Source organism: Elaeis guineensis, chromosome 10, assembly GCF_000442705.2.
Source record: "Elaeis guineensis isolate ETL-2024a chromosome 10, EG11, whole genome shotgun sequence".
Lineage (NCBI taxonomy): Eukaryota > Viridiplantae > Streptophyta > Magnoliopsida > Arecales > Arecaceae > Elaeis > Elaeis guineensis.
The window spans coordinates 41,220,062-41,230,696 of NC_026002.2; the positions used below are offsets into that span (position 1 = coordinate 41,220,062).

Below are 10,635 nucleotides of genomic sequence, written 5' to 3' on the forward strand. Positions count from 1 at the left end.
ACGAAGACTTGAACGAAGATCAAATCTTTGACATTGCGAGAGCTGGGAGGGCGAGAAAAAGTGTCCGGAGATGGCGACGATGGCTAACGGTTGCTTCTACCCAGTGCTCCCATCTCGCTCGAGACCGATGGAACAGAAGGCGTTGCTCCGTCGGAAGCCTGTCGGGTCTCTGAAGCCTCGCAGAAGGCATTCCAAAAGGAACGCGATCTATTGTACGATCTCCGAGAGCGGAACTGTCGAAGAGAACCGCCCTGGAGCCGGACAGAGCGGTCCCAAGCGCAAGGTGGAGGACTACAATACCGCTATGAAGAGGATGATGAGGAACCCGTACGAGTACCACCACGACCTCGGTGAGAAATTAATCCCCTATCAGAGAAATGTCATCCAAGTTCCTTCCCTTTGTTTAATTTCTTGAATATTATCGTAAGCTTGCTTACAAATTTCATCTTTGTGAAACCGGTGCTTGTTTGTTCGCCGAATCGTCTACTGTGGTCTATTTTGGGTTCGTTTTTACTGTGACATTGAGTATGTTACTCCAATTGATGCCCATTGCGGATCCAAATTTATTTTAGTGATTGATGTGGCCTGAATTTTTTTTTTCTTTTGTTGTTATTATTTTTTGTAGAGACTGGTTTTAAAGTTTGGAAAAAGCTGCACTTGCATGCCATTTTTGATTTTGTGGTTCTTATACTGTTATTTGTTGATGAAGAAAGTTCACTTTAGCTTATTGCTTTAATTTTTTAAAGTTTTCTGCTAAATTAGACGTCGTGTTCCATTTTGGCAATATATATTTTTTCCCATGTTCTATGCATTGACTAATTATAATGATTCTCTTTTTCCCATGTGTTAGTTAAGGATGTGAACTTTCGGTGCTCTAATCCATTTCTCATTCCAAATAACATCACTTGTCAGCTTTGGCCATATTCTTCTCTTCTAGCTTGACTAATCTTGTGGTCCTTGATTGAATTTTTAACTTTTTCTATCCCCCAAATATGCCTGCCTTTCAAAAAGCTCGTTACTCCTCCTGGCAATAATCAAAGGCCAATGTGCATTGCCTCCAACATAAGATGTAATATCAGAACTCAGAAGTGCAGTGGATGATTGTGTGAACTTCTCCATGCGAAGATTATGTCTTTGTATCTGGAAAGCCCATCCTTTGGGCCTTCTGTTGCTTGCCTAATCTTGAGACTCGAGGCAAGATGAGCTGCAAATAAACATATTAAGGTGATCATCTAGATTGTTGCTCCAAAATCCACACTAGGATATGGTTCTTGCTCCTGTCTCTGTTTCTAGATGTTTCCAAAATTTCCAATTCAAAATGGAACATCTAAGATTTTTGGCCTACTAAATCAATGGACAACAAAACGAGTTTATGTTTGTTGGAGTTATCTTCAACCTGGTACAGATGAAATCAGTCAGAAAATATGAAAAATGCACAGTCATGTGATGGAACTACATGATTTGTCCTCCTTCTCATTATCACCCAAGTCTAAACTTATTAAATAAAATGATGTCATCCTAAAGATATATGACAATCTTGATTAGGTTTTATCATATCGATGTGTCCCACTTGAATGAGAAACATTGATGCATGAAGCACTGATATTCTCCATAATCATAATATCTACAACTAATGCCATTTAAGTTCAACAATTTCTTATATAGGTTTTATTCACCCAGGGGCAGGACAAAGCTGGCCCTAACTAGAAGATAAGCTTGGGTTTATCTGGAAAGTTTGTTTGGGTAAGAATGCTAACATCTCTAGGACATCTAATGATAAGTAATTAGGTTTTTAAGCCTTTTTTTTGGAGTAATTGGAACAGCTGCCATGATTTGTCATCATGTCATCAACTGAAGAGGCTTCCTTTTTTTGGGTCAATTAATCATAAGCTTCATTTGTAAATAATTATCAAGGAAAAGCAAGCAGCAAGAGATTGGGCTAGAAAATGGTTGTTGTTGTCACCATACTTCTTTTCTACTTCTTGCTTATGGCCATCCCTTGGTCAGTACCTGGGGGGAAAAAACAAAAGTTGGTCTGGAGCTTTTTTCAAATGTTATATGGATTGAACGCTATCTTTCAAAGTTGTGCAATGTAAACAATTTTTAAAGAAAATAATATTTTCTCAAAACAGTTTAACATTCTTCTAAATTTGCTATATAGGCATGAACTATACTATCATAACTGATAGTTTAATTGTGGGCTCCCAACCTCAGAAGCCTGAAGATATTGATCACCTGAAAGCAGAGGAGAATGTAGCCTACATACTGTGCTTGCAGCAGGACAAAGATATCGAGTATTGGGGGATTGATTTCCAGTCTATAGTCAAGAGGTGCAAAGAACTTGGTATTCTTCACATGAGAAGGCCGGTGAGCTATTTCTTCCCTTTTGCACACTATTACTCTTGAAAGGAAAGAGTTAGTTGATGGATGCTTGTTACATCGTGCAACCTTCATTCAGGCTGTCAATCTTTTCTGTGTTTTCTGACAACATGTACATGATAAATTTAATAGACTTCCTTGATTTCTATCATTTTGGTTTTTCCTACCACATATGCCTTGCTTTTCATTTGTATGTTTTCAAATCTAAGCTGACCAATGCCCTCCAGAGCTTCTAGGTAAGCTAACTATACTGTGAATATGCTGAGGTCAATCACATTCAACCATCCCCTACATGTAATTTCTTAAAAATTTCGTACTGTCATCTAATATGACCTGTTGATACAAATGATCAGTTCAATGAATCTTTCCAGTGATTCATATCAATATTTCTGATGCTTTATGTTGATAGTGTTCAAACATGATCAGAAAATTACCCTCAAACTATGGAACAACTAAAAATTAGATAATTCAGTGGGAGACATAAATCGTAGTAAATTTTTCTACTAGGTCAATATGATGGTAACATTCTTGAAATCTTTTGAAATTTATGATTTTCTTAGATTATATCCAAGATATATTATTATATAATAAAAAATATGAAAGATTAAAGGCAGAAGCAAGTTTTTTAACAAAAATGCCAGATGTCTGAAGGCTATAATGATGTCATTCATAGTATATTAAGAGGTGAGGAGTCCAAGATCTCCAGGATCCATTTATTTCCACATCATGAGTTAGACAACATTTATTGATATATCGTCATAAATTATTGCCTAACCAACCATCAAACAATGCACACTCAATCTGGTGAAGAAAAAAGAAAAAAAAAAGAGAAAAAAGCTGGAAATTAAAATTGAAAGATCCCATAAAAGTACCACTATTCTTCTCTTTATATACATTACTATGATTTTGTACAGTATTTTGTTAAACTTGTTAGTACAACTTTTTCAGCCAAGTCTCATCATGCTTATTTAAATGTATATGTTCCTAAATTAGTACCTCATGTGTGATAATAAGTGTAGGAAAACGAAACCACTTTTAGGATTCCAAATGCCATACAAACACTTCAAAAATAGTGAGAATAGACTTTTTTCTAGACCATGTCAAGGACTTATTTTTTCAGTTGGTGCACACTAAAAACTAGCAGGTGGTAGATCCAGTCCAACCCCATATCTTTTGGATGGCTTCTACCATAATGAAACTTGACACGTGCAAGTGTTGGGCCAAGTAGAACTTTTAGGAGTCAGGTGGGGCCATGTAGGCATTGTAAGTCTTCAACTACTGTTCAGTCACAGTCTGAAATTTGTTCTGCAACTTGATGAATTTCCCCACCAGGTCTTGTGGAAAAGTCCTCATCAGCTAGAACATGTTCAGATAAGTATCTCTTGTTCGTGGGAGGTATGCTTGACAAACCTATGCATCACATTCTACCCGTGATCGTGATAAATTAAAATATCGGAAATCTTGAATGGTGATATAAGCCAATCTTCCAGCATTTCTTGGAATATGTTTTAGCTTAAGTATTAAACAGAGCAAAAGGACCTGCATTCCTGCATTGTGATTTAGCATGCAAACTACTCACTCTTTCAACTTTCATGTAAAACGACAATAGATTTCTTCCTTCATTCCTTCTTCTTCTTCTTCTTCTGCTTGTGTGTATTCGGTGTCTCAAAATAGCTGAGGTCCAGTCAGAATCGTTTAAATGGTCTTTAATTGTACATCAAACTCTTGAACACTAAATTTATATTTCACAAACTAAAGTGGTTCTTTCTGCTGAAACCATCTCAGTATGTGCCATCAAATGAGGTTTTAAGAGTAGCTTTGATATGTACATTCGCTGTCTTACAAACAAACATCACGAGGTGTTTAAAGATCCTTTTAAGAAGGACTTCTGCCAGAATTCTCTAAGTTCCCTCATAAAAAATCAACAAGGCCTTTCAAACTTGATGCCATGTTCCCAAAGAGTGGTCCTAGGAAATTCATTATGGTGATCATACCATTTTGAAGAAAAGATCCGTTATGATATAGGCACCAAAAGATATTTGACATGGCAAGGAGTGAGATATCATGGAAAATTAATTTTCCACCATCACTAGTTGGTACATTCTTGAATAAATCCTTTCTAAAGTCTAAAGAAAAATTTGTACAAAGATAGAACAATAAACATCATGGTGCAATCACAACCTTGTACTCTCAATTCATCAATTGACAAGTACTTCATCATCAGAAGTTTGACACGGATCATGCCTGAGACATAGCGGTTCAAAGTTGTCTCCAGCTAGGTTGATGGTCTCATTACAATCAAACTGGAGATTGATGGTCTCATTGCATTCAAAGTGACTTGTGAGTCCACCTGCAAGAGGTGGCAAATCCAGAACAAATTAAGTACAAGTCACAAGCACATTATCCGAAGATACACATCATGAATGCTAATATTCTCTCTTGTGTCATGAATCACTCTTTTCTTCTAGCTTCTCAGCAGACAGCAAACAAGTAAGCAGCTTGGTTGTCTCGAGTGTTTGTAACTCATGAATTCTTAAAATGCATGTGCTTACATCTGCCATGCTTGACTGGCTTATCTAAGCCAGGTCAGATAAATCTCAGCTAATTAACATTAAGAGGGTATTGTTGTCTGATTAGATGTATAGCTACCAGACTATTAGTTTGTTTGACGATATCTGACCGTGATTGCTTAATTCACTGTCATGTACAGCATTTGGCTCCACTAGTTTCCAGACAGCATGTAAATCAGTTTTGGAGCAGTCTTATGCTTGACAACTTTGATAAATAACATATTTTACTTTTTAATTAATCTAATAGCCATGATTTATTTCTCAAGATAAAAAATGTTATAATTATTGTTGATTGTGCGACCATCAGGCAAAGGACTTTGATCCAGATTCACTGCGAAGTCAACTGCCAAAAGCAGTGTCTTCATTAGAGTGGGCTATATCAGAAGGAAAAGGAAAAGTTTATATCCACTGTACTGCTGGACTGGGGAGAGCACCTGCGGTTGCAATTGCTTATATGTTTTGGTTCTGTGACATGGATGTAGGTCCTGAATCCTTATATATTTTCCGACTTTCTCCTTGAAATTATTAAATCTCCCAACCTGATCAATGCCTTTATCTATCAATGGATATTCATGATAACATGTTTTTACAGTAGAATCTATAAATACCTTTAAGATATATGTATCTCTTTTTGAGTAGTCTATTTAAATGATTTTATTACTATTTTATGATATTAAGTTCTGCTAATTTAACCTTCAAGATACTATGAAAAGCGAAATAGAAATTCTATATAACCCTTACAATTCCATATTGAAGAAGGTTCATTGTGACCTTTTTCTTGCAAGTTTGTTGAGATGCTCATATTTATGACAAGTTCTTGGCATTATTTGCTTTCTTTGGTCCAAAATTTTGGTCATTACTTCCTCATCACCATCATTCCTTCTCCACCGATGTTAGTGGCAAAAAATTTATGTGTTTCATCTTTCTATGAATTAAAGACAGATCTGCCTTGTTACACATGATTTGCTTTTTGTTTTTTCTTTTGAGTGATGTGGTGGGTGATTACTCCCTAATGATAATTTTTTATGCTGTTTTGTCTCTTCTAAGCAGCTAAATACTGCCTACAATACATTTACTTCAAAAAGACCCTGTGGTCCTAATAAGAGAGCTATTCGAGGGGCTACCTATGATCTGGCAAAGAATGATCCATGGAAAGAGCCTTTTGAGAGCCTACCTGAATATGCTTTTGGGGGTATTGCTGATTGGGAAAGGAAGCTGATTCAGGAACGAGTTCGTGGAATGCGTGGAGCTTGAAAACAGGTACGATTTCATAATAATTCTAAAAAAAAGTAGCTGCTGTCTTATGTCTTTGCTCATATAAATTCTGTTTCTCATTGAATCTAGCTAGCTGTTGCCAATGTTTGTTTTCATGGTTTACACTTCTTTTATCCACCTAATGTACATCAAATTGATCTAGCAGTAAGTATTTCAAATCTAATATAATAATAGAATGACTTTTATGAAACAGGAACAGAAAGATAGTGCAAGATTGCAATTTTAAAAGCTGGAGCCCATTCAAAGCATCCATACAGGACCGTACGGTAGATTAGATCATAATAATTATGAAAATAAGGAATCCCCTCATCTTTTCATTCTTTTGTTTGTATGGAAGTTTTGGGGACTTACCCCCATTAAACCACCTTCTATGTCAAGCAAATGGCTGGCACAGGGCCTGTGACGGAACCTGGGATTTAGATGGTATGTTCTGATGATGAAGGGATGTTCTGCTAGTTTAAGAGAGAGATGAATGTTCAAGCCTTGTCCTTCCATATATGTAAGACATAGAACCTTCCGTCATTCTAATTTGCTGCCATATTTTGAACAGTTATCTTCATCACATCAAAGTTAAACTTCCTAATCTTATATATTGAAGATACCATTATATTTGTTTTGTTAGTGCATATACGTAGCTTATGCTATTATCGACGTTCTGCAACATGTAATATGTGCAACATGTAACTTCATACTCAAGCTGGAATTTTTCCAAAAGTAAATCGAGATTAGAGAGATTTCTTCTTTCTTATTTGCCTCCTAATTGCTTCCATGACATGTTTATGGTCTCAGTAAAAGGTTTATCATCTGATGCTTCTTTGGATATTATTTGATGGCACCATGACAGGAAGTTACCTGTTTATCTGCTTGAATTAGCTCTCAATTAAGTGTCGTTTTTCTTTCCTTCTGTATTTCCTGTTCTCCTTTCACAAGTTATGTTGCTTCTGGTTGCCCAATAGACCTGCTTTATTGTTCTCTTGTTGCCTTCATTTATTTGATGCCCGTATCAAGGTTTATCATTTTGCTTAGTTGGTTGGACCTATACAGTCTGACCTTATCTTCATGCTTGCATTTAAAGCACTCACTATGTTCTCGCCAATAGCTGGTAAATGTCTGTTAGAATTCTCCATAAATGCTGTTGTTACCGACCACTGAGAATGGATTATTCTGTTTACGAGAACTATCAATCACCAGAGGGGACAATTGTGACCCTTCAGTCCATGGCTTTTGCTGACAGTGTTGGTTGGCCAATGAATCCTTTTTTGCTATTTCCTTCTGTGCATTCATGGCTTATGGAGAAACCATCTAAAATAACTCCCGTTCATGAATTTCCGAGTGGCGCTACTCATGATCTTCTCTAGTTACACATATGTGATCAAAACAAAGATTCAAAAGCATATCCAGCTTCAAAATAGAAGTGCCACAAACAAATGGGTCTTCTCAAATAAAGATCTCATCTATGAAAACAACCCGAAAGATCTCTTAAATCAGGAAAAGGATGTATACTTAATTTATAGTTAGTGTCTATAGCAGCTAACTGATCTAAGATGGAAAAACTGCAAACTATGCCAGTTTGAGATGGTTGTCGTATCACTTGCAATTGAATTCAATATTTGTTCTGATCAAATAAGTTATGTGTCTTCGAAGGTTCTGGACTAACTGTTTTGCCTGTGATATATGTAAAGCTGATATAATTTACTCTGGCAAGATTATTTGTTATGGATCACTTATGTGGAATTTCCTTTCAGAGGCTGAAATAAAAACATATTATTCTGTGGCTTTTATCCTGCCTTGATGTGCATCACATGTGTTGAATGCTGGTAACCTTAATTAAAAGAACTAGTTCATAGTTCTCTTTTTCCTTATTCTAGTTTTTTTTTATAGAAAGCTAGCCCTAAGGTATATATCGCTTCCTCGGAGCAGCAAGTCAAACAGAGCATGAGGAAAATTGCAGGGTTTTGTTGTTCAAACTTTGCAGTTGTTCAAACTTTGCAGTCGATGACAGGTTTTGGTTTTGATATGTAGATAAGAGATCTTCGAATGAATTTTTATTTCTTCATCCTTACATCGTAAATAAGGATTCTTAATGTTGATACATATAATTCGATCTCATCATCTAGACACATGGCGATAGATTATTATTTGAATTATAAATATTCTTTCAGATCACGTCGATCATTTACCGATCTGTTTTTTCAGTTTGTCGTTTGGCCGACCTAATTCGATAAGAGCTGCACTTAAAGTATAACACTCATTTCAGCTTTTTTGCCGATCTGTGATGAATTACGTCGGTCTTTAGCCGATGTGGTTATAAGGTACTAAAATGGTACATGATACTCAGTTCAGTCAATTTGCCGATCTAAGCTGTGTCACATGGATAGAATACTGATGTACTCCCAAAATGTAGATGATTATTTGGCAACTGTCATCCAGCTCAATATCAGTTGTTTTTTAGTTGTACTACAGCCAATCACCACATGGATATATGCCTCATAATCTTTATTGCAGCTGTTATAACAAACTAACGGCCTAAGAAATTCTCTTAACAGCCTAACAACCTGAACAGACCTCTTCATCCCCTCTATATAAAAAGGGGCAGAGTATCCACCGCAAGATAAGTCAGAATAGATAAAGCTGAGATTCTGCTGAATCATTTTCAGCTTTTCCATTGAAGAAAATAAGAGTTCTCTCTATATTTGTCTATAATTTCTTCTCTCATCCTTCTATTCTTCTATTTCCACAATCTGTTCTCAAGATTCTGTAAGACTTAATTATCGAAGGGTTTTAAACTGGAGGGTATTTCATCGATTTAGAGACTTTCTTTGCAGGAATTGTTATAGACTTCACCAAATTTGCTCAAGGAGTGGTTCAATTCGGTCCAAGATTGATCTCGATATATATCTTCCGGAGTCGTGTAGCAACGCTTAATATGGATTTTTATTGTTATTCTATGAGCATGAACTCCTCATGGAATATATAATTTTAAAGATATGATATTTGATTGGATTTATAGTCTATGACAAATTTTGGTTTTTATGCATAGATAAGAATATCTTCAAATAAATTTTTGGTTTCACATACTTTAAATATTGTGAATAAGGATTCTTAATGTGGATTTTTATTTGATAGGTCCAGTATTGATTTTCATTATGAATCATTTAGGATCAATTGCTCTTTAAAGAGCGACCTAGCTTTACTTAGAAAAATATTTGATAAATGGATAGAAACTACTTCCTTATTATTCCATAACAGCATAGATGTTCATATTTTGGTAGCGAGTCATGAATCGTGCAGTTCCACAATGACATTATTATTGACCTTTTTTTATTTTATCAGCTTTGAACTAAATAATTAAGAATCTATCACCTTTTGCCTTAAAAAAGAAAGTCATTATCGGTCGATGCGTGAATTCCGCCAATCCACAACTTAATTTCCTTGTCACTCTTGTTGCGGTAGCTCGCGTCGTTGCGTCAAGTAATGAGACTGCGACGGGCACCATGATCTCGTGATTTCGAAAGGTGGAAGAAGAAGAAGAAACGCTGACGGTTCTTTTTATCTTGAGTTGTTGCCCAGTTTTTTTCCCTTGTCTTTTCTTTTCTTTTCATTTTCCTTTTTCTGGTGCCCATCGGTCTTGTGGGTCAACAGAAAAAAAGTCAACTCCCTCCAACTTTGGAGGTCTTCTGCGATACTTTGGGCGCGTGCCCAACCCATGCTTTATTTAACTCTGATCTTTTTCTTATGTATTTGACTGGGTATGTGTTGGTTGAGCAGGAGGTCAGCACTCCTAATCTTCTTCTTCTCCGTTTTCTTTTTTATGTGTATATTGAACTGGCGTTAGTCAAAATAATACCCAAAAAACAGGTGGGTAACCCTGAGAAAGACTACTAAAATAAGAGGTGTTTGGTTGGGATAATTAAAGCCTGGAATAGGAATCGAAATAAATAACTTCCATTCTTATTGTTTGGTTGAGAGGAATTTCATTCCGATTCTCATTCCAGAGAAGAATAGAGATGATCCATTTCTTGAGCACCCAAATCCGAATTTATCCCAACGGATTCAAAATCTCATTCTCGTGGAATGAGATGGGAAAAAAAAATCATTCAGGTTCCCATGATGGTGGTAGTGGTGAGCGTGGAAGCGGGGATCGTCAGTGGCGGCAGCATCCGAACGGCTAAAGAACTTGAAGGGCGTGGAGTTCTGGTGGAGGAGGCAAGGAGGCGGCGGTGGCACCCGGACGGTCGGAGAACTTGAAGGGTGCGGAGATTTGATGGAGGAGGCAGCGGTCGGCTGGGAGCGGCGATCGAGAGGAGGCGGCGGTGGCGGAGGATTTCTCCTTGATCAGAGTGGATGAAGGAGATGGAGTCTTAGTCGGAGGAGGGAGGAGGAAAGCTCAGATCTTTAAGGAGAGGAGGCG

At 36.9% G+C, this 10,635-nt stretch overlaps 1 protein-coding gene across 6 annotated transcripts; it reads left to right on the top strand.

The window, feature by feature from the left end:
- The first annotated feature begins 6 nt into the window (after window positions 1–6).
- Window positions 7–9,693, top strand: LOC105052271 (phosphoglucan phosphatase LSF2, chloroplastic). Of its 6 annotated transcripts, none has more exons than XM_073244948.1 (5): window positions 8–350; window positions 2,162–2,367; window positions 5,257–5,427; window positions 6,000–6,209; window positions 9,678–9,693. In XM_073244948.1, the coding sequence occupies exons 1-4, from the start codon at window positions 71–73 to the stop codon at window positions 6,201–6,203; spliced, it is 861 nt and encodes a 286-aa protein (XP_073101049.1). In that variant the 5' UTR covers window positions 8–70; the 3' UTR covers window positions 6,204–6,209; window positions 9,678–9,693. The 6 variants fall into 6 exon arrangements, with proteins under 6 accessions (XP_010931335.1, XP_073101049.1, XP_010931333.1 ...); XM_010933031.3 differs by lacking the exon at window positions 9,678–9,693 and adding an exon at window positions 9,050–9,271; XM_073244947.1 differs by lacking the exon at window positions 9,678–9,693 and adding an exon at window positions 8,106–8,271.
- Window positions 9,694–10,635: the final 942 nt, after the last annotated feature.

What these genes read in the sequence shown, in the direction of transcription:
- LOC105052271 (XM_073244948.1), top strand. Translation starts at nt 71, where the DNA reads ATGGCGACGATGGCTAACGGTTGCTTCTACCCAGTGCTCCCATCTCGC. An exon ending in CGAGTACCACCACGACCTCG is followed by an intron (nt 351 to 2,161) that starts GTGAGAAATTAA and finishes TTTGCTATATAG; the next exon opens with GCATGAACTATACTATCATA. An exon ending in TTCTTCACATGAGAAGGCCG is followed by an intron (nt 2,368 to 5,256) that starts GTGAGCTATTTC and finishes TGCGACCATCAG; the next exon opens with GCAAAGGACTTTGATCCAGA.